General features: G+C 60.1%; 8 protein-coding genes and 1 non-coding gene across 9 annotated transcripts; 3 read left to right on the top strand and 6 right to left on the bottom strand.

The window, feature by feature from the left end:
* Window positions 1-2,167: 2,167 nt before the first annotated feature.
* THITE_2124378 (uncharacterized protein) lies at window positions 2,168-3,566 on the bottom strand. The gene is made up of 2 exons (XM_003657961.1): window positions 3,311-3,566; window positions 2,168-3,233 (listed from the first exon to the last, which is right to left on the bottom strand). Exons 1-2 carry the CDS (start codon window positions 3,382-3,384, stop codon window positions 2,495-2,497), a joined length of 813 nt encoding a protein of 270 aa, XP_003658009.1. The 5' UTR covers window positions 3,385-3,566; the 3' UTR covers window positions 2,168-2,494.
* Window positions 3,567-5,931: 2,365 nt separating this feature from the next.
* THITE_2060243 (uncharacterized protein) lies at window positions 5,932-7,705 on the top strand (the record flags this gene model as incomplete). The annotated part of the gene is made up of 2 exons (XM_003657962.1): window positions 5,932-6,112; window positions 6,177-7,705. The coding sequence occupies 2 exons, from the start codon at window positions 5,932-5,934 to the stop codon at window positions 7,703-7,705; spliced, it is 1,710 nt and encodes a 569-aa protein (XP_003658010.1).
* A 1,453-nt stretch (window positions 7,706-9,158) lies between these two features.
* On the top strand, window positions 9,159-11,141 carry THITE_2093172 (uncharacterized protein; the record flags this gene model as incomplete). Its single annotated transcript, XM_003657963.1, has 1 exon — window positions 9,159-11,141. The coding sequence occupies one exon, from the start codon at window positions 9,159-9,161 to the stop codon at window positions 11,139-11,141; it is 1,983 nt and encodes a 660-aa protein (XP_003658011.1).
* Window positions 11,142-13,137: 1,996 nt separating this feature from the next.
* Window positions 13,138-18,312, bottom strand: THITE_2124380 (uncharacterized protein). The gene is made up of 3 exons (XM_003657964.1): window positions 17,301-18,312; window positions 13,677-17,243; window positions 13,138-13,574 (listed from the first exon to the last, which is right to left on the bottom strand). Exons 1-3 carry the CDS (start codon window positions 17,886-17,888, stop codon window positions 13,383-13,385), a joined length of 4,347 nt encoding a protein of 1,448 aa, XP_003658012.1. The 5' UTR covers window positions 17,889-18,312; the 3' UTR covers window positions 13,138-13,382.
* Window positions 18,313-18,392: 80 nt separating this feature from the next.
* On the bottom strand, window positions 18,393-21,340 carry THITE_2071706 (uncharacterized protein). Its single transcript, XM_003657965.1, has 3 exons — window positions 20,888-21,340; window positions 19,601-20,766; window positions 18,393-19,541 (listed from the first exon to the last, which is right to left on the bottom strand). Exons 1-3 carry the CDS (start codon window positions 21,003-21,005, stop codon window positions 19,047-19,049), a joined length of 1,779 nt encoding a protein of 592 aa, XP_003658013.1. The 5' UTR covers window positions 21,006-21,340; the 3' UTR covers window positions 18,393-19,046.
* A 568-nt stretch (window positions 21,341-21,908) lies between these two features.
* THITE_t152 lies at window positions 21,909-21,988 on the bottom strand. Its single transcript has one exon. It is a non-coding gene; the product is annotated as a tRNA-Gly (tRNA).
* Window positions 21,958-23,107, bottom strand: THITE_2124387 (uncharacterized protein). Its single transcript, XM_003657966.1, has 2 exons — window positions 22,936-23,107; window positions 21,958-22,824 (listed from the first exon to the last, which is right to left on the bottom strand). The coding sequence occupies exons 1-2, from the start codon at window positions 22,972-22,974 to the stop codon at window positions 22,027-22,029; spliced, it is 837 nt and encodes a 278-aa protein (XP_003658014.1). The 5' UTR covers window positions 22,975-23,107; the 3' UTR covers window positions 21,958-22,026.
* Window positions 23,108-23,125: 18 nt separating this feature from the next.
* Window positions 23,126-25,912, top strand: THITE_2124388 (uncharacterized protein). The gene is made up of 7 exons (XM_003657967.1): window positions 23,126-23,518; window positions 23,619-23,699; window positions 23,775-23,827; window positions 23,891-24,148; window positions 24,228-24,886; window positions 24,982-25,140; window positions 25,214-25,912. Exons 1-7 carry the CDS (start codon window positions 23,408-23,410, stop codon window positions 25,516-25,518), a joined length of 1,626 nt encoding a protein of 541 aa, XP_003658015.1. The 5' UTR covers window positions 23,126-23,407; the 3' UTR covers window positions 25,519-25,912.
* THITE_2124394 (uncharacterized protein) lies at window positions 25,913-27,822 on the bottom strand. The gene is made up of 2 exons (XM_003657968.1): window positions 27,435-27,822; window positions 25,913-27,357 (listed from the first exon to the last, which is right to left on the bottom strand). The coding sequence occupies exons 1-2, from the start codon at window positions 27,722-27,724 to the stop codon at window positions 26,307-26,309; spliced, it is 1,341 nt and encodes a 446-aa protein (XP_003658016.1). The 5' UTR covers window positions 27,725-27,822; the 3' UTR covers window positions 25,913-26,306.
* Between the last annotated feature and the right edge of the window lie 57 nt (window positions 27,823-27,879).

Below are 27,879 nucleotides of genomic sequence, written 5' to 3' on the forward strand. Positions count from 1 at the left end.
TGGTAGGGCCGGCGGTGGCACGAGGAGACACTACCCTGAGGAAGGGAGAACCCATTTTCCATGACGAAGCAGATTTGGCCAGTCGATGTCGTGCTGCTGTGTGGCCGACTCGGGCCGACTGGTCATCAGATTCGTTCTCCGTGTGACTGAGCTCGAGGAGGCGAACGGTTCTCTCACTCTCTCGCTTCGTCGCCGCTGATGATATGCTACAAGTTCCAGTATAATATGGCCGGGATGAGTTGTCTGTGGTCCCCGAGGTTGCCATCGGTCAATGATGTTGTCTCTGATCTGAGGTGAGGCGTGACACCGAACGAGGCTGACTTGGATAGATCAGGGTCAGCATTTCCGGGTTCCGGGCTCATAGCAGACAAACACAGTTGCCGTTCCGTTCCCAAAGCTCCACTCTGGATGAAACACGGAACACTACATTAGCAGCAAGCCACATCCGAGTCCTCGGTGCGGATGAGGGAGGACTGGGCGGCTACGCGCATGCCGACGGCATGCACTGGGGATAGGCGGGTTACGATGTCTCTCGGCCGGCGAGGCTTGGACGATGTACGCAGCACAGGATACTGGACAGAGGCTTGTCAGATCTGAGTCTTCGCTCACCGAGGGGGCAGAGAGATCATGCGGGGACGCATTTGAGCGACGGGATACGAGGCGAGGCTGCCACGCCACGCCACGCCGTGCAATTCCGCATTTGGTCTTCGCAGAACCCAGGTGTAACGCTGCAAAACACAGCCCTCCCAGCCGGAGAGAGCCAGGTACTTCTCCGCGGTCGCTGTCCCCGAGTTCACTGTGTGTCCCAAGAGGCCGGTCGACGGCGTGACAGCATCCTTCCCGCTCAACCTGCCAGCGTGTTCCGCGCGGTAGTACGGGGTACGGATGCTTGGTAGCACTACCGAGTGATGTGGTCCTGTGCGACAGCAGAAGTCGAAAAAGGGGCATCCGGCAGGGCTGACCGCAACTTCCACTCTCTTTGTTCTCATCTGAGACCGCAGACAAGCAGGACAGGGAGGGGCAGGGGGGCGCTTTTTGCAAACACGCGAGGCTCGGGGCATCGTCTCGTCGTCTGCTACATACGGCCGTATGGGCTCGTCGATCTTTCATCATGACAGCAAACCACTGCGGACGGAGGTGGGAAGGGAGCTGCAAATGGCAATGATCGAGCAGCTGAACGCAAGATGCTCCCCACCTACCAAGATATTTGGTCCCTTAGTGACCGCAGCTGCGTCAGCCACAGATAGGGTCGCAATGCAGCTGCCGCTCGAGGCACTGTTGCATAGATTCCAGGTATGCACATACTTGGACGGAACACGGAATATTTGTGAGAGCGGCCTGCAGGGCAAAGAAGCAACTGGCGCAGCGCAGTGGGCTGCATTTACCCTTTGCTTTTCACAGACGATAGATATCAGGACGGCGCGAAAGCCACGTTTTCCAGCAGAACAACCGATACGGGGACATGCCGAGCCGTTCGAGACCTTGATGCGGCCGAGTCATTTTGCCAATGAGATGGGATGAAAATCAGGCTGAATGGACGGTCTTGTTGGTTGTGTTGTGTGGCAACACGAGACACGTCCCGGCCAGGCGGGCCCTGCTGAGGTGGCAACATCCGCATTGTCGGGCTCCAAGCTCTGACTCGCACCCGTTCTCTGTGTCCTCTCTCCGATGCCGCAGGTGAGAGGCACGTTGTCGGTAACACTGTGCTGTGTAACTAACCGCCCGCTTCCTGCAGCGCTGGTGTCAAAGCGCACGGGGAAGGAGCCGGCGGCGCAGGCAGCCATCAATTGCAGCTGGGTCAGCGCAGTGTTCTGTCAAAAACGGAAGGCACAGCGTAGTTTAGATGAGCAGGAATTCGTAGCGTCGGGTTTCGGATTCTCCAGTGTGTACTCCGTTGGACCGCGTTATCGCCTATGTCGACCTCTCAGGAACCACCGTCCTGGAACCGAGTCGGGCACGGCACCGTTCTATACTACACAGTAGTGTAGATAAAAGAACCCAAGGCTGCGGAATTGGGTGCGCATCCAAGCCTGAAAGGAGGTGTCAACCCAGGGCACTGGACACCCTCAGTGGCCAGGGCGTCGCCCAACGAGTGGGGAAACCGTAACGTTCGGGTTCTTCGTTCCTCAATTCAGATGCCGCACGTGGATCGAGCGAAGGGTACCTATCCGATGTCGATTGTCACCCGTCTCCGAACACATCAGGCAAAACTTCGAACAACCGATCTCAGAACGGTTTCTCATCGACTTCCAAGTTGACCCGTCAAAACACTCGATGCTATACCATTCTCAGTCACACATCCGTTGACGTGTCGACCCGTGTGACGGCCATGGCCATGCAAGACGGAGTGCAAACCCACAGTGCGCGCCTCCGGCATGCCACTATTAAAGATTAACGCACGAACTCGGTGCGTTACTCGGTGAAATACTGGCATTTCACATCGGCCCATGTAATCGGCCGACTTACTGTATGTACCACAGCGCGCCCCTTTTCATCAATGGACGTGATGGTGGTTGTCCAACTTGGTCGTGTGTTCGTCCATCAGCCGCTTCGCCAGCGCCACGATGGCATTGTCCTTCTGCGCCGGCTCCTGCGCCGGCTCCTCGACGGCGACGACAACCTGCTCGCCCGGCTGCTTCTCCTCAAACAGGTCCCGGATCCTGCCGGGGCCCGTGGCCGCCTGGACGACGGCGAGCGCCGTGCCGAACTTGGGGTGGGCGGCCTCCCCGATCTGCATCGCGTCCAGCAGCAGCAGCGCGAAGTTCTGGCAGTTGTTGCTGATGAGGTTGTAGGCCGCCTTCTTGGCGCGCATCTGGCTGATCACCATCTCGCCCGTCTGGCGCAGCGCCTCGTCGTTGAAGGTCGTCTCGCCGACGCGGAAGGTGTGCCACTGCTCGCGCTCGACCCGCTCGTTGATGTAGATGATGTCCAGATGCTCGTCCATCCACAGCTCGTGGCAGTAGTCGCCCACCAGCACCGCCCAGTGCTGCGACGGGTCCGGGTACTTGTGCACCTTCTCCGTGATCCACGTCCCAAGCCGCGTCTTTTCGGCGAACCACTTGCCCGCGAACCCGGCCACCGGGTGCCACCCGATCTCCACCGTCCGCGCTGGTCCGTTGGTGTCCGGTTCCGCCGGCGGGATGACGTTGGGCTTGTGGCCCAGTCCGAGCGAGTGCTCGAACATGAGCTTCCCCTTGACCAGCTCCTCCTTGCCGCGCGAGAGGCCCTCCTTGCTGCGTGCCTGCCTGTCAGTTGAACGGTGCCCCTGGCTACGTATGCACCACCGTGCTTTGCCAAGCCGGGCGCTTACAACAGGGCCTTCATCTTGCTGCGCTTGGAATGCGCTGCATGGTCGGAGCCTGTTTCGGTTTCCGAGTCGCTCATGATGGAACCCGGATACCGCGTGGGTTGTGACCTTGACAGGTACTTTCAGGCAACAGGTGCTATTCGTTATCAGCGTGCGGTCGGAGGTGGTCGGCCACTGCCTCACCTAGAGCTTGAGGGTATCCTCGAAGACCCTCAGCGCGGAAGTTCCCCCCACCACAGTCACACACAACCCCACCCTTCCCGGCTCGGCCTGCATTGCTGCGCAAATCCCGCCGAGTTAAGCAGCCTTTCCATGCAACCCATCGTCCAGCCCAGATCTTCAAAGCGAGCACGGTGAGCCGGTGCCTGTTCTGACATCCAATGGGACCTGCCTGTGGCTGAAAGGCTCTCGTTCACTGCGGCGAGGCCACCAGATATCCGCCAGATAAACTACGCAACGGAGTACACGACTCTGTACATACCTCTGCACTTTCCACAGCAGTTAGCGCCAACGCCGGGACTAGCATGACGGAACAAAGCATGCAACGCAAAACCCAAACTAATCTGTGCGTGTAGTTACCTCCTGGTCCGCTGGATATGGATATCGTTCCGAAGTGCTGGTGCTGGCTGCCGTGCAACCGATACAGACCGCGCCCGCCCATGAACCCCCGCTCACCGAGGCTCCTTGTGTGTCGCCGCGAAACCTGACCGAGGTGCGACATGTCGGCGCTTGATCCAACCATTATCCATCATCATCCGTGGACCGGCTCAGCGCCGATGGGGATCAGCGGGCTTCGAAACCTCCTGACCGTTGACCGACCACCTTCCTTTTCTCGGCCTACGGCTAGCTAGACGAGATTAATAAATCCACGACCGCAGGAGTTAACTACCCCGTATGTTTGCACAAATCAGTGCTGCTGCGCCGAAGCTCCCTGGAAGGTACGGCCGTTCTTCGGCAGCAGCGCAAACCGGGTGCTTGCAGGAACTAGTGTATGAAGGTGTATTTAGTGCTGCGTAGCCGACGCCGGACGCTGAAAGGAGCCTGGGGAGGCCCCCCGTGGCCAGGAGGGTTTGGGAATGGTGGCTGGCTGGGCGTGACTGACGAGGTGTGATTGATTGAACCAGACTCGGCAGCCATGTGCCCCCCGGCTGCCCCCCCCCCTTTCCCCGGCATCTCGCAACCGAGATCCAACGGGCGCACGGGCTGTTCCACAGCCCGCAGGACGCAGTTTTCTTGTCTCGTGGCTATTCTCCAGGTCGGCTCTTAGTGTATGTACACTAGTTAGTGTTTCTTTCCATTCTCCCGCAGTATGATTGAAGACAATACTGCGAGGACAAGAGATTGATCACACAAAGGTCAGAGATCCAGTCGCCTTCCGGGAAACGGTCGGGTCCGGCATCTTGAGCCAGCCCCGTGGTCCGCATTCAATGTTTTGGGGATAGCGTGGCTCACGGCAGAACCTGAACCCTGGATTGAAAATGTGGGGGCTGCGCACCGTTTGACCAACAGGAAGCCGCCCAGGACCCCCCCTCGTGTGGCGGAGAAAACGGTATCAGGCCCAGAGAAGAAGCCATAGGACCCAGGGCCCATCCATCAGCCGACTTCCCACACTGTGTTACCACACCGTCTGCCACCCTCCATCCCGACGGGCCGGGAAGCGCTCTCCGCCAGTCAATGGCGCACCCGCCCACCCACCAGGTTTGCTCGACCCACACAGGAGAGAACGCCAGAGTCTGGTCGCACCGTGCAAAAAGCGCCGACAGGCGACGGAGCAATTCCGCGACTTCGCGAACAGGGCACTGGAGAGCGGAACTGGATCACCCCAAACTCTGGACTGGGAGCTGGGTCGGTAGTGGATTCCGCACAGAATGCTCCACTCGAAATGCAACGCCCTTGCGCCCACTGTGACATTGCGCCCGCCCTCATTTCTCTCCCCTGCCTGGCTCCCTTCTGCCAATCCGCTTTTCTTTCTCGCTCCTCCCGCTCAGCGTGCTTGCGTCCCGTATTTTTGAGCTGCGGACCCTGCCTTGCACCTCCTCGTCCAAAAAACCTTCTCGACCGCGTGTGCGCGTAAGAGGATAACCGCGGCCGGGCAGCTCTCTCGACGCGAGGAGTTGCGAGGTAACCCGCTTGCGCGAGTCGGAGACCGGTCGATCGGACAGCGGCAGCAATTAACTTACCGACCCACTGGCTGAGACGAACCACGCAGTGCGGCGCTACCACAGACAGTCCTGCTCCCCGCCCAATAATAGCCGTGCACCGGACCCGACCGTGCTCCTCAAGCTTTCCCGCCGCTCTGGTTTCTGGGTCGCTCGCTCTGCGCTTGCCGCCCAGTCCCCTCCGACCGTCATACTGCGTGCAACGACGGTCTCGTCCGTCCTATATTCTTGCCTTCGTCAACGCCGTGTTTGCCACGCCACCTGATTTGTTGGCCACGTTCATCAACGATTGAGTTTATCTGACCGTTTTTTTGCCTGACGAAAGCGCTGCACGATTGCCGGAATTTCTCTCTTTTGGTTTCGTCGTCCGTTGTGGCACCCCCAGCTTGGAACCGCCGATTGCATTGACCCAAGTCGTGAAAGCGATTTTGGGTACTCGATTTCGGGGTTCGCAGAATGAGCAGGATGGTCGCCCCAATTCTCGCCGCGTCGGCCGCGCACCCGATTCCGACGCACGACGCAGCGAACCATGTCGCGGAGCCGTCCATTACGTCCAGAGACACCAAGGGCGGTCGCAGACTGTGGTACTGCCTGAGGGTCATTCAGCAGCCGGAGCGTGCGAGAGCCTGCGGTTCTGGCCCGAAGTGTGAGTGGCCGAATTTGTTCAGATTGGCAGATTCGGCAGTGCCACAAGTTCTAACAGCTCGCAGCCTCGGCCGATCGCCGCCCTGTTGATCCTCCTCCCGTCGTGGAGCTGCGCATCTACGAGGGCCAAACCTGGGAGCTGGCACAGGAGAAGGACATCACGTTCGTGTACAATGCCAACTTCTTCCTCTTCGCCACCCTCGAGCACGCCCGCGTCATTGCCCACGCTCGGGGCACCCCGTCGCCCAGCAACACGCCGCCCGTGCTGACCGGCATGCCGGTTTCGGGAATGGCGTACCTGGACCGTCCTGTGGAGGCCGGCTACTTCCTGTTCCCGGACCTGTCGGTAAGGCACGAGGGCCGGTACAAGCTGACCTTCAACCTATACGAGGAGACCAAGGAGGACAAGGACAAGGACAAGGATTTCGACGGCGACAGCCAGCCGCCTATTCCCGGCGTGAACCCGGCCACGGGAGGCTCGTTTGATTTCCGGATGGAGGTCAAGTCGCAGGAGTTCATCGTCTACAGCGCCAAGAAGTTCCCGGGTCTGGCCGAGAGCACGGCACTCAGCCGCGTCGTTGCTGAGCAGGGATGCCGTGTCCGGATCCGCAGGGACGTGAGGATGAGGCGCCGCGACGGCAAGGGCACTGGGGACTACGACAACGCCGAGGACGAGTACGCGCGCAGGAGGCGGACCGCGACCCCGGACTCGCGACCCGACTACAACCGGGCACGATCGATGAGCGGCAGCACGGAGCGCACGCCCTACTCGGCCACCGACTCGCAGCGCCGGCCGTCCCTTGTTGATTATCCGCCACAGTACCCGGCGAACCCGCCATCAGGCGGCCACCTGCAGTTTCTGGGCGGGAATGCAAGCTCGCAGTATCCCGCTGCACCTCCGCAGCCTTACGCGCAGCCGCCATCGGTTCCTGCGTCGCCCGTATACCCGTCATCCCAAGCATCCGGGTACCCGATGCAATCCTCATATCCGCCTCCGCCGCCGCCGCCACCGCCAGCGCCGAGGTCCCACAGCAGAGAGCGGACGCCGTCGCAATCAGGCTATCCCCCGCTCAGCCCGGCGCCGCCGCGCCAAGAGAGTGTCCAGCAAGACTCACGCATCCAACTCCCGCCTCTCAGCCAGCTCCCGCTCCCGCTCCCGCCTCCCACGCCGAAGCAACGGTCAATGGCGCCGCCAAAAGCGCAACTCCTCCCGCGTCTGCAAATTGACCAACCCCGGGCGCCGAGTCATCTGCCGATCACCATGCCGAGCCCGACGGCCCTGGCTTCCGCCGCACCTCCTCCTCCTACGCCTCCTCCTCCTGCTCCTCGTGCGTCGCCAGCGCTGGCGAACGGCATGGGCAGCAGTGGCAGCAGCAGCAGCGGCCCGCTGCATCCGGCCACGCTGCCGCTGCCGGCGCAGTACGCGGGCACGAAGCGCGCGCACGACCAGTCGTTCCGGCACGACTCGGACCAGCAGCGCTACCTGGACGGGGCGCGCGACAAGGGTCTGTCCGAGGACATCACGACCTATGTGTCGTGGTCGTTCCGCCGCGCCGACGGCAGGCACAGGGACGCGAGAGCGCTGGGCCTCTAAAGACGGCGTCGCGGCGTCCCGGCTGCATGGCGTTACAGGGTGCGCTTGCTTGGCGCTTGGTTTCGGCTGGTGGGCTGCTTGCCGAGGTCTTCTTTTGGCTCTCTTGGTGGCGTTGCGGCGTTTTTTCTGGCACCTGCTTGCTTGCTGTCTGGATTGGTGCTCAGTCGATGGGCTCGGCTTTGCCATCCCAGCGGTGCGGTTGCTTGGGCCGATGAGTGATGCTGCCTGCCTGCCCTCTGCCCCTATGTGGGTGGGAGTGGAATTTGATGACTCGGGGTTGACTCGGTCACTGGGATTGTATATATGGGGGGGAAGGGGTATCTTGAATTGGGGATTTCCGGCCTGCTGACTGGCTGTTCAACGCCGCTGGCTTGTGCTCGACGCACACACTTACTCTCCTTTTTTTTTCCTTTTCCTTTTTGCTTCCTGATCGTGGGATTCTGCGGATACCGTCCGATACACGCGGGGCCTTCATTTTCTCTTTCTTTGTTTCTGATTCTATCTACTTCTATAAAGGTGAGCGGCTGAGTCCCGCTTGGTGCGCTTGGAACACAGGACATCGCGAACTGGACAAGCTTCACATCCGTTTGGGAGAGTGATTGGGGGACCTAACTAAGGTCAGGTAGTTATTGGTGGGCCTGCAGTGGGCGTGGATTCGAGATGCTGTTTTCCTGTTTGACTAGGACTTGACTATGAAGAGAGGGTTTGATGTGTGCATCCTTGCATCCGCGAATTGGCTAGCATTCCGTCCTGTGCTGCAACCGGTGATGATGTTTCAATCTCTGCCCATTCGCAAGGTGAGTGGAAGATTGAGATGAGACGATGAGGCCATGGACCTTCCACTCTCGGTTCTGACCATCGATTGGTGTGGGGTAGCCACTCCCGTCTGATTGGCCCAGGCAGCTTCGCCTGTGCTGGCGAAGCGGCCCATTGCGGTTGCCCGGCCACCGGCCGCAGGGTGTGGACGGGCCAGATGGGGGAATCGGGCAATGTCAATAACAGCCTCGGCCGCCCACCTGCCCCTTTCCTGTTCCTGCCACCCGCCTGCATCTATCTGCCTTCGCCAAGCTGCATCGACTTTTGAAGTGGCAAACTACCTGAATTACTCGAACTGAAGTTGGACTACGGCATCGCGCCCCAGAGACAGAATTGCTTCTGGCCTTGTGGGCAGCGGCTTTGCTGCACACTTGAGTGCGGGCTTGTCAATTCGCGGTTTGGCACCGAGTCCTGCAGCGCAAGCATCCGATGTAAACAAGCCGAGACAAGCTGCAGCCGAATCAAGTTCGACTTCAGGTTCTCGGCCGCCACTCGCGATCATCGCGCCAGCCACCGGAAGTCAGCAGCGTACCACACGCACCACCACACATCACGCATCGACTCGACCCGCATCAGCAGCCATCCACCATAACATTCACTGCTCTACATAGTTACATGCCACCAACACAAGCCCAACATGTCTGCCTCAACTTCCTCTTTCCGCCACAGGCTCCAAGCCCAAAACAAATACTACCCTCCAGCGCCGCCCCGTCCACCCTGGCCAGGCGGCGCCCCCGTCTCCCCTGAGCGCCCTCCCGCCACATCCACAATTACAGCCAGCAGCGGCACAGCAACAGTCACGAAAGCGCCCGCACGGGCAGCGCCTCCGGTACCAGTCTCTTCCCCATCCCCTTCATCCCCATCCCCATCCTCCCCCCCAGCCCTGCCTCCACGCACTTCCTCGGCCGCAGCCACAGGCGGCCACCACCGCCGCCACCACCGCCACCACCAAAGCCGGTTCGTCGAGGGGTCCATGAACGACCGCGTCTCGGCCGCCCCGCCGCCGGGGTTCCTGGGCGCTGCCGAACCGGGGATTACTTCCCCGGCCGACGAATCGGAGAGCAGCTGGAACAGAACGGCCGCGGCCACGGGCCGCGACGCCGACGCCGCGTGGGAGCCCGGCAGGTATCACCTCCGGCGGCCGCGGAGCACGGCCGCGGCCGGGTGGGCGCGCTCGCAGCATTCGCAGCAGAGCGGCGGCGGCGGCGGCGGCGGCGGGGTGACGGCCAAGAAGAGCACTGGGTTTTTGGCGCCGCTGTGGGATGGCGTGAGGGAGAAGCTGCTGCTCAGGGGGTCGAAATCGTCCGGGAGCATTGGCCGGGTGGTGAACTCGGTTGTTGGCGGCGGGGAGAGGAAGGGAGAGAGTTTGGCGGCGCCGGGAGCGGCGGCGGTGACGAAGGAAAGGGAGCAGCGGGAGAGGGCCGCTGCGCCGGCCGTGTCGACGGCAGGCTATCCCAGCCGGGAGGAGGTCTTGGAGAGTTATAAGAACTTGGTGGCGTCGGGTTTCTTCGAGGCGCATGCTATTCGTGGCGGGAGACATCCGCTGCGGACGGGCGGGAGCGCGCCCGCGCAGGGCCACGTCGTGGTGCCGTCGCCAAACGCCAGGTCGTTTGCGGACCACATGGCTGCGCAACAGCAGCAGAAACAGCAACAGCTGGCCGCGGCTTTTGCGTCGCCGCCCCGGGGCAGCATGGGCCCGCCTCCGCCTCCGCCTCCGCTTAGGGGCTCGTCGCAGGGGAAGCCGACCACCATGCCCTCTCCGCACCGCGGCACCAAGCGCGGCGCATCGGTCGACCTTGCGGGGGAGGCCGAAATGGTCACGCGCAAGCTCGTCAAGAAGCTGCGCCACTCGGCTTCCCGCATATCGGTGGACTTCACGGGCGTCAGAGATCACCATCATCACCACTACAGCTACGGCACGCTCAGGTCGCGGCCGTCGACATCTTGGCACCCGGCGGGACCTCTGTCCCCGACGTCCTCGATCTTCAGCGGCATCAGCTCACCTCCGCCGGCCCCGGCTGCAGCCTCAGCCGCAGACGAGACGGCCTCGATCCGGCTCGGCAAGCTGACCAAGACGAAGGACGGCCGTCGCCGGCGCATCCTCAGCCTGACCCGCCGCCACCGCGCCACGACACCCACGGCCACCACGGCCACCACCGCCGCCGAGGCAACAGACCCCGACGCGATGATGATCGACGAGCCGGAGCCCCGCTCCCCCACCACCACTTCTGCCACCGCCACGGAACAGCAGCAGACACCCCGTCCGCGCCGCGTCCTCACGCCGCCGCCCGCGTCCTTCCGCAGCGCGCGCTCGCGCACCAGCAGCGCGACCACCACCACCCCCGGCCGCCCGAGCGCGCAGCAGCAGCACCACGAGCCGCTGAGCGTCGTGCCCGACCCGAACCACGGCATCCCCTTCGTGCCGCGCATCCCGCGCGAGTTCTGCGACGCCATGGCCGCCATGGTGCCGCCAGCCCCGGTGGCGCCGGCGGCGACGGCGGCGACCGTGGTGGTGGGCGGTAGCGGTGGTGATGGCAAGGTGGATGAGGCCAGGGCGAAGAACGCCAATCGCGACTCGGGTTTGGGTGAGGATGCGGAGAATATCCCTGTTTGGGGGTAGGCCCCAACAAGTGTCTTGTCTGCTCGGCTGGTTCGGGATTTTGTTGGGGGAGAATCTGATTCGGCTCGGCTCTGCAGCGATGGGATATTCTGGGCCAAAGACTGACCGGCCGGCTGGCTGGCTGCGAGCTAGATTGACCTGGTCGAACGGACGGATGGAGGGACGGCGTAGATCTCTTCCCTTCTTCCCTTTTCCCTTCGGTGTTTTTGTTTTCCTCCTGCCTACATCCCCATTTCCCGGCCGGGTCAGATATGGCAGGCAGGCAGCCTGGGTATCATATCAGCAACGACACCAACCACCACCACAACAACAACAACAACGACAGCATCCTTGCCTGCTTGCCTGCCTGCCTGCCTGCCTCCTCTGTCCCGGTTTGATGACGAAGGTTTTGACGACTCTGATGAATGTTTCTGACGATGCTTCACGAAATGAAGGATGCATACAGCATGCCCGCCCAGGACTTGTGGATATTCTGTACATACACCTAAAGAAAGGGGTTGGTTGTGTTTATGCTCCCTCCGGTTTCGGTTGGGCATGTTGCAAAGTCGTTGTTGTTGTCGGGATACAATACAACTCACCTTTCTGGGGGTTTTGAAGTTTTTTTCCGCCGCTGGTTGGACCTTGTCCTGTCTCCGAGAGTCTTGGCTTGGATGGGTGGCAGGGTTTGTCAGGGGGGATGACGGACATAACTGTTGAATGGAGGCGGCGGGGGGGTTGTGTTGCGTTTTGTCATGTCGCTGGTTGTGTTGGTGCCCGATGGCCCTTGGGGATGGGTTTTGTTCTGTTGGCGACTTTTACCGCAGAGACAGGCAGTATTGTAGCTAGGGGCTTGGGGGTGATGATGAATTATGATGATGATGACCAGAGCGTGAATCATGGCCATGTTTCTATTCTATGAACACTGTTGTTTTATGAGACCCTGTGCGGGCTATACGTGCGATGGAATAACCCTCTGTTTGCTATGGGGAAAGGAGCGGTGGGCGAGTGAGTGAGTTTGGAGCGGTAGCTCTGGTTCTCTACTACTACACCGCCGGACCGGGCGGGCATGGGCTGGGTTGAGGTTGGGTAGTTATTGACCATCCGCCCGCGCTCCCAGATGCGCAGAAGCCCATGGTTTGGAATCTGCTTGGCTACTTTGTCCCTTGTAGCTTTGTAGCTAGACGCGGATGGTGGAAAGTCTGTCCAGTAAGTAAGTCCTGGGTTCTAACTGGTCGTTGAGGGAGGGGGAGGGGGGGTTCCTTACTTCTGTGATCCGGTTACCATACCATACCATACCTCGAGTAATCAAGCGTGCATGTGAGGTCACAATGTCATGTCCTTGGCCTGACTGTGGCACGAGAGGGAGGTCATCTCTGCTGTGTAAATGCCCGTCGCCCGTCCTGTAGACTTATATAAGCCAAGTCACTGAACCAAGCAACCAGCATCACCAAGGCAGGCCAAGCGGCCCTTGTTCACGTCTACAACTACCGCTCAAGCAATTTACGTACCTACATACCTACAATCCCGTGCACCTTGGCTCCATACCGATGTGCCCATCACCGCCTTCTAGTAATCAGCCCTCCATACGCGCAGTTCTCACCCGCTTGAGGCCTGTCAGTCCGCAATACCATCCGCACACGCAACCCACAACACCGCTCTTCTGCAACTGTCCTCAACTTAGCTACACAGGTATCCATCCGTCCCTCGCTATCCCACTCTCCCTCCCACAGGGGCCAGAGAGACCTCCCACACCGGCCAAAGAGACATAGCATAGCAAGCTACCCCATAAAGATGATGCAAACCGCCGAACAAACTGCATCGTCTAACATTGACGACTAATCTTGCAAAAAGAAAGAAACCTCAGGTGATTATATCACCATGTACTATATACCGTACCTAGGCAGCTGTGATGATTCCCGCTCTAAGAAATCCTGCGCGCAGATAAACGAAGGAACAGCCCTCCCTACCTTACATTGTCCATTCCATTTCGCTCTGAAAACCATTCCTCCATAGAGAAAAAAAGAAAAAAAAAAAAATACCATCCAAGTATAAGATAGACACCCCCCGCTCCGACGCCGCCACACCGCCCATCCCATGACCCCTCTTCGAGCCCCAAGTTCCTTCTCCCGACGTAAAACGACCTCAATTGAGTGTGCAATCCAAACACACCACCCGCCGCCAGAGCGTGTTTCCCCAAAACAGGGTACGGGAAAGACGCGGGAAGCAGCCAGTCGCCGGCGGTCCAGTGGGGGGTGGAGAGGGTTATACCCCCGCAGCGCCCACCCCCTCTGCAATGGCGCCAGCCTGGTTCTGCTGGTGGTGGTGGCGGAGGCTGTCGCGCTGGACGTTGTGGTCCGCCTCCGGGACCAGCGCGCCGGCACCACGCGCAGAGGTGACAAAGCCCGGCATGCCGCGGTAGAGCATGGCGCCGACGATGAGGACGAGCAGCGGGATCTGGACACCCGGGAAGGGGAGGGGGGAAACGTCAGTAAAAGTCCCAACTGTACCATACAGAGAGACGGAATCAAGGAAAAACTGTTGCAGGTGGGAACATACCCAGATGAAGAAGAGATTCCGGTCCCAGGTCAGCTTCTTCAGGTTGTGCGCGTGCGCCCGCCGCAGCGTGGCCTGCTGCTCGCGCGTGATGGCGTCCTTGCGGCCGATCTGCAGGAGCGCCGGGATCTCCTGGCCCTCCGAGTCCTCGGCCTTGTCGGCCTCCGCGGCGGCGTCGCTTGTCTCGCTCGCGAGGGCAGTTGTCCTTCGGGCGGTTGCTGCTGTCGAGCTGGAGGACGGCTGGTCGAAGAGCGCTGCGCACTTGGCGTCCGCCACCGCATCGGCCGCTGCTTGCGCGGCGGAGGCTTCTTTGGCGGCCAAGTCGCCTTGTTCGTCCTGCTGGGGGAAAAGTTCGTCGTATGCCGGGGGCGGCGTGCTGGATTTTGTCGAGAACGGCGACGGATATTGCCAGGCACTCTCTTGCTCCTTGGTCGAGGACCCATCATCAGCCGCTCCCGACCTGGCAGCTCCGATCATCGCCGCCAGCCGCTGCAGCACGGCGTTCTGGTACTCCGGCAGCGGCGGCATGTTCGGCATCTGCGGGAAGTTGGGAAGCTGGGAGAACTGAGGGAACTGCCTGAACTGGGGGAGCTGCGGTAATTGCGGCAGGTACTGGAGGTGCGGCTCCATCATCTGCTGGAGCTGCTGGAACTGGGCAGCTACCTGTTCCTTGATCGCTGCCATGGCAGCTGACGGCAAGCCCAGAGGGCCCGTAGCGTCGGTGCCTCGCCGCCGAGGACGGGACGGACTTCTCCTCCGCGCGGGTGTGTTGGCGGCGCTCTTGCCCCGGCGCATGCGGAGCTCCATCTGCCCGCCATCGTCGGTCTCGACGAGCGCATCGGACGCGTAGGGCTCGGAATACTCCCCCGAGCTCTCCTCTCCAGATCTGGGTTCGTCGCTCGACGTGTCCTCGGCCGCTTCGGACAGGGACACCTGTGCCCGTAGCGACTTGAGGCTCAGGGTGCTAGTGACGCGGCTCTGGGATGAACTGTCGCTCTGCGACCGTCTGTGCTGTCTATAGTTGTGGATGAGCCGCACGACGTCCCTCGACTTCGCAACATCGGCAGCGGTGAGGCCTGACAAGGTTCGTAACGTGGGATCGGCGCCATGTGCAATCAGGAGTCGGACAATTTCCGTGTGGTTGTTCATCGACGCCATGTGCAACGCCGTGTAGCCGCCCTTGTCGCGGGGATCTGGGTTCGCCCCTCGCGCCAACAGGCCGGCAACGAAGCGGTGCAGACCCATCTTGCATGCCAAATGCAGCATCGTCTGTCCCGTCGACCTCCTCAGATTGAGCCGCGGCTTCCGGGTGCTGTTGCTGAGGTCCATCAGCTCCAGCAGCTTGAGGAGATGGCTCTCGAAATTGTCCATGGAGCGATTTGACGAGCCGTCTGCTCCGGACATCTCGCCGCCGGGTGGCGGATAGCTGCTGCCGGCCTCCTTGATAATCCGGCGGGCGAAATCTGCCACGTCCTCGTAGCCACCCGTCATCTTGTTGCCGAGGATCATGAGCGCGGTGCGCAGCAGCTGTTGCTCGCTGTCGTCCACGTAGCGGAAGAAGTGAGGCGCAGGGTTCAGAGATTGGCCGTTCTGGTGCTTGAGCGTCACGGGTACCATGCCCGCCATCTCGGACGGAGGAAGCAAGCATACGAGCGACTCTGAAGACCAGCACGCGGTGCCCGGCGCTTGCTTGTCGCCGAACATCACCTGCATGCCGTGAACGAAACCCTGGCCCATCAGAGTAACCTCAATGCCGCCAGCGACTGGTCCCTCGCCTGGTATGACCTTGAATATGGCCGGCTGCTTCTGGGGCTGCTGAGGCCTCGCTTGGCCGCCGCTAGCCATACTGGACGCCGGCCGCGAGGCAACGGGGCTGGAACCAGTATGGGGACGAGCGGAAACGGACAGGCCAAACATGGGCGTTGCCAGGTTGGCCAAGCTGGGCGTTCTGCTCACGTTGGGTAAGAGCATCTGACCGTTGGAGGGGTTTGCCTGGGGATTGCTTGCGAACCCGTTGGTCAACGGCTCAGGGGCTCCAGCGCCAGCGCCAAAAATTGGCAATTCTCCGGTCGACGTGAACATTGCACCGGGCGTTGGAGGCAATGACGATGTCGTCTGTGCCATTGGGCTGGTGCTTGCAGCCGGGTTGGGCGCCCTTGACGCCGGCAGGAACGAGGTGTCGATTGGCGTCATGGTTAAGTCGCTGGGGGTCTTGGACATTGACTTGTTCCCTCTCCGTCGCTTGGCGGGTCCAGTCGTGAACGAGGGCGATGGAGGACGCGAGATAGCAGCTCTCGCATGGTTCTGCTGTGGCGTGGCTGAGGCGGACACCGAACCGGCCGAGCTGCGTCTCGCAGCCTGCGGGTCGAGGCTGGGGGATGCCTCCAACGGCGGCCCGGTTCCTACGCTCTGCGCTGGCAAGTCTTCCCGTGGACTCAGCATCGCAGCCTGTGGACCGAGCGAAGTGTTGGCGACAGGGTTTGGACTGGTGGTCTTGTGATCATCGGTGATCATGATCGTGGGCGAGAGGGTTTGGACAAGCAAGCGGCCGAGATGATCGGTCAGGGTGAAGATGATCTGGAACCCTTGCTTTTCGGCGTGATGGCGGCAGTAGCAGGCAATCCTCATGGGCGCCTGCATCTGCCAGAAACTCCGCGAGCCAGACTCGGGAGGGTTCTGGATCGTCCAATCCTTGATCTCGTGCGTGTTGAAGACGATGACCCGTCTGTGCTCGTCCCTTTGCCACGCTGCCTCATCTTCGGGGTTCTTGCTCTTTTTCCGCGACGCCCGTTTCGTCTCCCTGCCTATGCAGTTCTCGCAGATCTGGACTTCGCCTCCTTCTTGGGTCTTGATCTGTTCGTCGTCGCCCTCGTCGCGGACTTCAGCTCCCTTTTCGGCCTTGACCTCCTGCGCATCACCCTCCTTCTTCGCGCCTGCGCTTGGACGAGGTTGGCCGCCTGAAGGACCTTTTTGGCCTCCTTGCTTCCTCTCCAGCCACGCGGCATGCGCAGCGTGTGCAGCTCGTCGCAAAGCCCGCGCCCTATATTCGGGCACGCGCATCGCGCTCGTGCAAACGAGCATGGTATTCAGCTCAAGCATATCCGGAGAGGGGCACGACGCTGGCTTTGTCCAGAACTTGGGCTTGCTGATGGTATGTTTCGGGAGATGGACTTTTGTGACGCCGGGTGGAAGCTGCGAGAGTCTGAGAGTGATGATTATCTGTGTTTCAACTCGAGATTTGGTGTTGTTGGCGAAGACATCCAACTTGTAGGGGCCAGGGCCGTATTGATGATGCTCAAAGGGAGGCTGCGCGAGGGGATGGGGATGCGGAACATCGAGGAAGAACGGGACCCCTGTCCCGTATTGGCTCGTTATCGGATGGGTTGTGTTCAGAACTCCGGAGGCCTCTGGGGGAAGAGTGCCTGGTTCTTGGGAGCCGCGGAACTCATTCGGTGACGGTGATGGAAGCGGTTGCGATTGGCGCAAGCAGAGCGTCCCCGAGGAGAGCGAGTGAGATCCAGCTGCCGCATTTGATTGTACGTCGGAGGCAGGCGATCTGAAAGTGAACGGCTTTTCGGTTGATTAGCATGCGGCAAGCAGCGGGTTCATGGTTGCAAGCGAACTCACAGCAAAGCCGTCCTCGCAAGCAGTGCGGAAAGAAAAACCAACTTCGCCTGGCGGCGACGCCATGGAGTTTTCGGGAGAAAAAGTCGGGGCTCCGGAGCCGAACGGACTCGGAGTGTCCGCCGGAGTGCGCAGGCTCGGCTGGGCGAGGGTATGGTCGGTCAGGAACTCGAAGGCATCACGCATCATCGACATGTCCTCGGCGTCTGTTCCCCCTCCGAGACTGTCCATCGCGCCCCAACTTTGCTTTGTTTCGGCACCGGCATTGGTCCGCATGTCCCCGACGGCGGGCATCGTCGATGCCGAGCTTGCCGTCCCCTTGCGCGACGCCGAGTCGAACATGGACTCGCGGGGACTCTCGGCGGACCTCGAGCTCCTGCTCGCGAGCACGAGGGCCTCTGACGGCGAGGGGCAGTCTTGCGGCGCGTCTGGCATGGCGTGGCTCGAGTCGGCGGTGTAGTCGTCCGGGATCGTGGGCAGCGGACTCCCTTCGTCGGAGTCGAAGATGAACTCGTTGGTGTAACCAAAGACGGGGTTACCCGCGTTGAACTGGTCGTCGAACGCGGACTCATATTCTCCCGGGTCGGCCATTTTGCAATCGCAGCGATCGATGACCGCCGGTAGGGGATTGATGCGAGTCTGGCAGGGCGTACAGTACCGATTTATTGGACGGCCGAGCGAGGTAGCTAACGTTGCGGCGACAAGCGACGGCAAAAAATCGGGGGCTTGCTCACGGAGACGTGGCCACGAGCAGGCGCATGCCTATCGCATTGAGAAAAATATCGAGGGAACGGAGAAAGGGCAGGCGGCCGACGGAGAGCAGCTGGACAGCAGCCAGACGAAGCGCACCGTTCCTCCCTCCCCGCGGTGAAGAAATTGGGAGAGCAGGGCCAATCTCGTCCACGTCAAACTCGGAGCGACCAGGGCCTGGCGCAGCTGCACGCACGCCCAGAGACTCAACGTTTCCAGGAGCTTGCTGGGGCAAATATCGCTACGGAAGGGGACTAGCGCCAGGGTGGCTGACGCTCCATTCACCATCTTCTAGGTACTGTGATAACGTTATGCAGCAATAGCGGGCATTTCTATGCAAGTATCGGGCTTCCACACCGTCTGTTGAACGACAACAGAGGACAAAGAGAAACGAGCCGGCGTTGCACGCCTCGTCACCAGCACGGATCTCCGTCCCTGAGCATGGCATGTTGCTACCTATTTCTTGTTTCCTTATATAGAGGAGTGGCGACCGCAATTACGGAGGCACGATATCCGTAACTATCTGGTATTGCCCTAGCAGTTAAGGCAAATAGGCAACTACCGTGGACCACTTTCAGAGGGAGTGATTGATGCACTTGTGGATCCACACCGTCTCATCAATTCAGGTACCAGTTCAGGTACCGTGCAGGACGGTTCATCTCATTTCCCCGAGACTGACACGTACACAGGAGTTGGCTAGACTTCCACAAAACTGATCTCCCTCATGTGAGCAGAGGATCGGTCCCGCGGTCAGCAAAGTGAAGGTTCAAAGTAGAGCAACGTTGATGCTGATGGTAGTGCACCGCTCGCCATATGAAAAAGCGATCAAGTGAAAGGTAACAATTGGCGAGGTTCGTACGCTATCTGTTAGTCACAGTGTTCACCGAACCCAGTCCCCTGAGCAAAACCTTGGAATTTGCCGCTGCTACCAGGTGTATACAGCCCGTTGGTGAGCTTGCACTCGCTGTCGGGGCTCGGGTTCATCGAGCACCACCATCGTCATGGCTCCGAAGGAACCGCAGCACCCGCCGCAGCGGCTCCGGAAAGAGGCGCCTCGTCGGGGAAACGTATAGTCCGGCCCGAGTACGGCGCAGCGCCCTCAGCAGATGGCCCAACGCCGCTCGGCGAGCTTTGGCCGATCGCCACAGCGCTGGTCGACGCTTGGCCGATCGCCACAGCGCTGGTTGACGAGTTGTTGCTGGTTTGCACCCCTTCGCGCAGGTCAGGCAGCTTGCCGGTGGAGTCCTCCTGTCTCTTGGGGATGATGGTGCCGCCAATCCTATAGACGGGGCGCGACGACGAGGAGGCGCTCTGCTCGTTCCCCGAGTCTGCTCCGGATCGGCGACGGATGGCAAACGAGCTCACTCTGCTACCGAGCGTGAAAGGGGCCACGACGCTGGGGCCCTCGCTAGAGGACGACATTACACCGCGCGAGATGGTCCGGGGTAGGTAGAAACCCAACTTCCCCAACGGGATACTCAACCCGTGGACGACCTGCAGAGCCCCCAAGGTCAGCTGCTGCCTCTCATGACCAGATGATTGCACAAACTCACAATGCTGCAAACAGCAATGAACCACACCACGACAGTGACCGCCTCGGGCAGCTTTGCGACGTCTGCCCGAGGTCGGCCATCTACGTCGAGAGTCTGCAAGAACTCAAGCGTGATGTAGAGGTAGAAGATGGCCGACACGCCCACGGGACCGAAGAAGCCCACAAACACGGCCTGCCGAACCTCCTCGATCTGCGGGATGAACCGGTGAACCATCAACACCCACGGCAGCCGCCGCAGCAGCAGCACCAAGATGCCGAGCGGAACGAGCCGCCGGAGCGGCACGACACCGTTGTCATTGAACGACTCCCACGGACAGACGGCGCCGTACCACATGAAGACGGACACGTTCAGCAGCATGTCGATGGTCGGCTGCAGCGAGTCGTCGAGCGTCTCGAGCCGGAACCAGTCGTCCCAAGTGAAGACGTTGCCCGCGATGAAGCAGGCGAGCACGTCGTCGCTGCCAATCATGCCGCACGTGCCGACGATGAAGAGCGCGAGCGAGATGGCGAAGACGAGGAAGCTCTCGCGGTCGACGAACTTGTGCTCCTCGGCCCAGTGCAGCAGCTCCTTGGCGAGCCAGCCGACCGCGGCGCCGTACACGACGCTCAGCAGGATCGTGTACCCCAAGGTCTCGCCAAACCACAGCCCGATGGCCACCCGCGCGCCGCCCGACTCCGCCACGCCGCCGTCCCCGATGTACTTGATCAGATACAGCGCGAGGAACAAGAAGGGATAGCCCAGCCCGTCGTTGGCCCCGGACTCGGCGATGATGATCTGCTGCAGCTCCTTGGGCACGTTGTGGTCGGCAAACTTGCCCTTGACGATCACGGCGGACAGGACGGGGTCTGTGGGCGTGACGCACGACCCGATGGCGAGCGCGTGCAGGATGTTGAGCCCTGGAACGAGCCCCCACACGAGCAGGCTGGTGGCGATCCACATGGCGGCCATGATGGGCCCGAGCAGGATGGCCAGCGGCTTCCATTGCTTCTTGAGGTAGCGGCTGGGAAGCTGGACGCCGGCGAGCACGAGCTGGACGCCGAGCACCAGGCGGGAGAAGGCGAGCGTGATCGCGTTGAGGTTCTCCACGGAGCCCAGGGCATAATCGAGCGGGCGGATGAAGTTGGCAGCGTGCGGGGAGAGGCTGACGCCGGCGAGGAGGGAGATGACTGTGTTAGGGTTGACAATGGAGTTAGCATTATGAACGTTTCTTCTAGAACCTCGACCCTGGGCCAGGTGCGTCATATCGTGAGGTAGCGAGGTTGAAGAAGGTTTTCGATCCTGACATACGGGCCTCGGAAAGATAGAAGCTCTCTTTGCAGAGGTACGAGACCAAGCCGAACAGCGAGATCCACCCCCCCAGTACGCTGAGGATGATGTTGAAGTTGGTGGTCGCCAGCGCCGGCATTTTTGTTAATTCTTCGCAACAGCCGTTGCGATTCGAGCCGTCAGGTCAATCTTCAGTCGCGGTCTGTTCCGGAACCGGCCCTCGATATAATGGCTTTCCTTTCAGGGCCTATCCGTTCCGAAACCACAGCAACGGAAAAAGCCAGTGTTATTGAATCATGGAGACGGAGCAATGAGGAATGAGGCCCGTGGATGGCATGGGACGCGGCGTGGGCACAGCTTGTGCAGGCCGGAAGAGCAGGACCATAGGAGGTGAAGACGGCGTGTTTGAGAAACGCAGGCGACTAGAGGGCGATAACCGCTGACTTTAGTTATCGATGTGCTGGTGCAAAGGACACTGGGAAAGACGCTCGGCGGCGATCGACTTAAATGTGCAAGCCCTGTCCCTGTGGATATGCTCGAAAAGTTGGGGCTGACCCACCGGACTCGCAGCGGGGAGGGGAGGTGGAGGTCTCGGGCGCCAAGTCGCCCGGTTGAATCCTAACTACACTAACGTACACCGAGGTGAAAACGAACTTGTCGATGCCAATCCTCTACTCAAAGCCTGGATGCGCGAGAATGGGTGTGGAATGCGCGGGAGGTGCAGCTTCAGTGCAAACTCATGAGCTATCTCAAGTGGGATTGCGGGATGTGACGTTGACTATCTGTACAGTAACTTCCACACTCACGACAGGCCGACTGAAGCCGTGCCTGAGCGGCTCGGCGGTGGGGGTTCGTCGGATTCGGGGCGCACATCTTCCGATCTTCCACCACCTCCCTGCCACCGAATTCTCCTTTCCTCAAGGAATCGTAAGCCTTATAACAGGACCGTGGTCCCTCAAAATCAACTTCAACAGCCCGATAAGGACTCGCGGCATTACGGAATACACTTCGAACAAAATTTGAAAGAGAAGGAACCAAAAAATGCGACCTGGGGGAATCGAACCCCCCTCTGTTGCTTTGTCGGATGGAAGGCAACAATGCTAACCACTACACCAAGGCCGCGATCGGAGTTTACCATTGATCCCTTCTTGGCGCCAAGCCTATAACGCCGGTTGCACCTTGCCAATGCCCGAATCGCCAGTCGAATCGTTGGCCCAATACTGGCCACTCGTGTCGCCGATCTCGCCAAAAGCCAGGTGCAGCGGGATGCGGGCGCCCTCCTCGGGCGTCTTGGGCGGCGGGCCGGCCTGGGCGCCAAGGTCGGTCTTAACCCAGCCGGGGCAGCAACTGTTGATCAGCAGGCCGGGATGCTCCCTCGCCAAGATGCGCGTGAAGGCATTGAGTGCTGCCTTGCTGACCGAATACGCCATCGGGGGCCACCCGGCCTTGACCTCGCCGCCGCGCGCCGCCGCTGCGTCGTACTCGCGCACCAGCCCGTCCAGCTCCTCCAGCGTCAGGTCCCGGGCGAGAAACCGCGGGCGCAGGTGCGGCGCCAGCCACCGCAGCCGGCCTGCTTGCGAGGAGACGTTGACGATGCGCCCGCCGGGATTGCGCAGGATGGGCAGGAAGGCTTGGCACATGCGCAGTGTGCCCCAGTAGTTGGTCTCCAGCGTGTCGGCGCGCTCGGCATCGCTAATGCGCTCGCGATAGTAGTAGACGCCGGCGTTGTTGATGAGCACGTCCACAGCGGCCTGCTCCTTGGCCACGCGCGAGGCCAGGGCGTCGATGGAGCTTGGGTCGCGAAGTGAGAGTCGCACGGGGAGGATCTTGACGTGCGGCTGGCACTCCTCCGCGACGCCCTCGGGGAGCGTGCCGGCGCGGGTGCTGGCATAGACCACGAGGGGGCCGGCGCTGTCCGAGGCAAGCTGGCGCAGGATTGCGAGGCCTATGCCACGATTCTAACATTTCCACTCTGGTTAGGGAGGTAAGGTACGAAATGCCAGAGGTACACGTGTACCTCCGTCAGGAGTATGGATCGCACTGATCCGCTCGCTTGGCGAAAAACTCACCACACCAGTCACCACGGCCACCCGCGTCTGCTGCGCCATATGCAATGTCTTGAGCAAAGTCCGAAACAAATGAGTTCCACACTTTTACTGGGTGAGAAACAAACTACGGAGTTTGTTTCTATCCAGCTTTTTCGGAGAAAGTGCTCATCGCCGAAAGGCGCAGTGCCAAGCCAATATATCTGGAAGCCGTAGGAAGCTGCTTAATCATCGTGAGGCGAGAGGCCGGGAAAATCGTTGACCCTCACTCATCCTTCGGATTTTCCTTTACATGTTTACATAATTTGTCAAATTGTCACGATCTGCTGTTGCAGAACTGGTGCTATTAAAGGGTCGATTGCTGTCCTCGAAGGCTTCGCGATGTGTCCTTCGTCGTCGTGTTGTGTATGTTGTGTCAGGAGAGTCGCTTTTCACGCCTTGCCCCTTTTCGGCCCCTTTTCGGACGTGTTTACGTGCTGTGTAGAACCACCGCCCAATGGAGTCTAGCGACACCGGGATCTCCACGAATCGGCTTGACGATGAGAAAGCTCTCCCTCTCTCTGAGCCAAATGAACCGGAGGAAAAGAGAGCTATGACCGGCTTCCGCGTGCGTAACGCTCCCGATGCTGCACTGCGTTCTAACGGTCCCGGCTTCCAGAGATGACAACTGCCACTAACACAAGTGCTCGGCTTACCGTGTAATTTAGTGGTTTGCCTTCGTCGTCAGCACGTTGACCGCCATCTTCGTCTATGCGCTTGACAACACCGTCGTCGCCAACATTATTCCCGTACGCATGCGGAATGATGACAGTCGAGGGAGGGAACCGAGGGGATGGATCTAACCAAACCAATGACATGTACAGGTCATTGTCAACGATCTCAACGGCGTCGAGAAGCTCCCATGGCTGTCTGTCGGGTAGGTAATCGCCAGCAAACGTTGGGTCTCGCACCCAGTGATGTGCTTACACTTTCAATCCAGGTTCATGATCGGCGGCCTGGCTGTTATCCTCCCGATGGGTAAACTCTACGCCACCTACGATCCCAAATGGGTCTACATCGTTTCGTTTGTGATCTTCCTCGCCGCGTCTGCCCTCTGCGGCGCGGCCCCGACCATCGAGGCCGAAATCGTTGGGCGTGTCCTCGCCGGCGCCGGGGGCAACGGCATATACTACGGCCTGCTGGCGCTGCTGTCCATGCACACCACCGCCAAGGAGCGCCCGCAGTATCTCAGCTACACGTATGTCAAGCATCTCTCCTCCTCCTCCAGAACCTGAATCGGCTGTTGATGCTGATCAATGTGTACACGAGAACATCAGCGGTCTCGTCTGGGGTCTCGGCACTGTTCTCGGCCCCGTGGTCGGCGGCGGCTTCGCCCTGTGGAACTGGCGGTGGGGGTTCTACATCAACCTGCTCTTCGGTGCCGTCCTCCTGCCCGCCTACCTCCTGGTGATCCCCTCCACATCCGTCATGCCCGACAAGAACCAGTGGCAGAAGATTGCGATGCTCGACTGGGCCGGTATCCTCCTCAGCGTCGGCGCCATGGTGACTCTCGTCGTTGCCATCAACTTCGGCGGCGTTGACTGGGCCTGGGACAGCGGCGCGAGCATCGCCCTCTTTGTCGTGTCCGGCGTCCTCTGGATTGTCTTTGGTGTCCAGCAGTCCTTCTGCATCTGGACCAGCCAAGGGCAGCGCCTCTTCCCCCTGCATCTGCTGCGGCAGAAGATGCCCGTGCTTCTGTTCGTGGCCTGCGCTTCGGTAGCATGCGTCGCCTATACCTCGGTGTACTACATCCCGCTCTACTTCCAGTTCACTCGGGGTGACTCGGCCATTTACACTGCCGTCCGGCTGCTGCCGTATATCTGCGTCCTCATCACCGCTATGCCTCTGAGCGGCTGGTATCTGTCGACGTACGGTTGGTACAAACCGCTCTATATAGGCGGAAGCTTGGTGGCACTTATCACCTCTGCACTTATGGGTAAGCCGCCCCCCCCCTCCCCCCCCGCCCTCCTTGTTTTTGCCTTCTTTTTTTTTAAAAAAAAATAAAATTCAAGCTTGCTCACGAGCCAGCAGCTCACTACGTCGAACGTGAGACCGCCGTCGGCGTCTTCTACGTTATCGAGCTGTTTTTGGGCGGCAGCACTGGTGCCTACACGCAGTCCTCCTTTGCTGTCATACAATCCGTTCTCCCACCGGAGGAAGCTCCGAACGGTATTGCCCTGATGCTAATTTGTAAGTTCTCATATTGCCCCGGAGTGTTTTCTTGATCGCCCTCACCTTATTATGCTGACCACTCCATTCGCAGCCCAACTCGGAGGCATGACCCTGGGCCTCTCCATCAGCGGCGCCGTCTTCGTCAACACGGCTGTGAACAACCTCGAATCAGCCCTGAGCCTTCCCCGCGACCAGATCTCGCAGCTCGTTGCTGGCGCCTCGAATCACGTTCTTGAGACCCTGTCGCCGGCCATGCGTACCCTGACCCTGGACATCATTGTCGCGTCGTGGCAGAAAGCCTTCATCATCATCTATGTCGGCGCAGCGGCCAGTCTCGTGGTGGCCATTTTCTTCCGCAACGGGAAAGCCAATGTTGTGGCTGCGGGGGGTCTCTGAACAAGTCCCATTTCCAAGGCAAAATCTAGCATATTGACAGCTTATTGAGCTATGTAGCCTTTTCTACATTTGCGTCAATGTTAATTCTATATAGCTCTCCCCTTTGGTTGCAAGATCCTTGTACAGCTGCAGCCACGTAGCTTGTTTAGAGCGTGTCCGCTAATATATGGTGGAAGTCCTGCAAACGGGCCTTGCTGGTGAAATGGCGGAGCCCGTATGTGGAACTAAGGCCTACCTTTAGCCCAGCAAGTCCATCTATACTCACTGTTTTCAAGAGGACAAGGTCGGCCCGGATCTGTCGGTCTCCCTGGGCGTTGGCGACGAGGATGTTGCTGAGGGATGGCAGAGAGCGCCGGTCGTCAACCACTAAGTTCCTTGCCCTCGTTGTATTCCAAGTGACGGCGGCTTGCTCTCGAACACCGCATATTCACTAGTGCGCGGCGGCAAGAACTTGTGTGATATGTATGTAATGCCTATCCGTCATCGCCATCTGGTTGCTCCCATGCGCCTCTAACTGGCCCATAACCATGCCTAACGCACTCCTGGTTCTATGCACATGCCTCCAAACCGGGCTTGCGCAGAGGCTCTTTGTGTAACGCCAGGCCCCAGTGCTCCGTTGCTCGAAAAAAGAAAGGAAACAGATGCTCCGCCCTAATGCCAATCAATCCCGACAGAGAGGACTACCTAACTCCTCTGGCTTCTGCGTTGCGAGCCAAAAGCATGATGCACATAAGATCCCTAAAAGTATACACATCAGCCCCCGAGGTTCAGGTTACCGTGGCGCCAAACTAGGCATGGATCGCGTAGTCCGCCTTGAGCGGTTTCAAGCAGCCGCTTGACTCCCACTCCCAGGCCACCATGCTCCAGTTTAGCTCGCGGCGCCAGAACAAGCCCAATCCGCGGCCGCCGTCCGCCCCCTGGAGGGATGGATGCCCCCCGCCGCGGTCTTCGGAGCAGAGCCCGCCCGTCAGCGGCATACGATGACGGAAGACGACTTTGCCCATGCGCGAATGAAGGATGGCCATCGAGCACATAACGCATGGCTCGTGCGTGAGGTACATTTCGAGCCCATGGCAGAGATATCCGTCCGGGTTCGGGTGCTCCAACTCAAAAACCTTCCTTTCGTCTTCGAGGATCGGGCTGTCCTGGAAGGCTTCGAACTCTAGAATGGGGGGCTGGCTGATCTGCGTCTTCTTGTTCTCGGCTCGGACGAGCTTCTGGGCGACCATGCTGATGGCGCGCATCGCGGCGTGAGCCATGGGGTTGCCCGTGCATCCGACCTTGCCCTGCTGTTTCCAGCGAGCATCGCCCGCCAGCGCAACGATCGTCGTCTTGTCCTCACCTCGCTGGATGATGCAGGCCCCCATCGCCTCCCCGAATCCTGCAGCGTGAGCTTGCCTGGCCACCTTGTGCGACAGCGCCATCCAGATCGCGGCATCTCCGGCTATCTCCTCCGTCTGGCGCGCGATCATGGAAGGATGCGGCCCCAGCGGGTTGTTCTTCCGGTATAAGGCTGGCCAAAAATGCTGCGACCACATGGCAGCCTGCACTTGCGACGTCGGGGAGACCATCGGGACGGGGATGCTGCGAAGAAACACCTCCCCCTCCATGCCTTCCACCGAGGACAGCGCCCGAAGAACCTCGTCTCGATTAAGCATGTTCTCGGGTCCCACGATTATGTAGATCCAGTTCGACTTGCCCGTGTGTATCTGACGGCTCTGTGGCGATTCGTTCATGAACTGCGCCTTGAGATGGGCGGGCAGGTCGGAAGGCTTAGCGCACCTGCGCAGATGAGGAGCACCCTTAATGATTTCATCAGGAAGCAGGTTGCGAAGCATCCTGAGAAGAAGTCAGCGAGCAGATCTGAACGTCAAAGGCCGCGGGGGAGCAGTCTGCAGAGCCTGCGGTGGACCTACATGATAACGGGATTGGCAGCCTTGGTTGGAGTACGAGTTATCAACACCCGCCCCGTTTGGTAATCGTCCCGCAACTCCAGAGTCGTCTTCAACGGAATGAGGACGCCGTGCTCGACCTCGTCTGGGACGAGCTCCCGGACCAGAGGATGCTGGGCGGCAAGCGATCTACTAATAGACCTGCCATCCTTGCCATCCTCGTCCATCTTGCCGGCTGCGATGCTTGGGGGGAATCGGCTAGCAGAGAGGCTGAATACGGCGAGGGCGGCACGCCTAGCGGTCGGGAGAAGCATGCGATGATGCAGGGCGAGGATGGGACCAAGGCCAGAGGGTGGACTACGAGCCGCTCACAACGCCGTCGCGAGATCGCTGGGCTGCGGAAAGAGTGTGGAGAAGGGGCAAAGAGCGGGAAAGTAAAAGAAAGAATCCCAGCCAAAGACAATGGGAG

This window comes from Thermothielavioides terrestris, chromosome 6 (assembly GCF_000226115.1).
Source record: "Thermothielavioides terrestris NRRL 8126 chromosome 6, complete sequence".
Classification (NCBI taxonomy): Eukaryota; Fungi; Ascomycota; class Sordariomycetes; order Sordariales; family Chaetomiaceae; genus Thermothielavioides; species Thermothielavioides terrestris.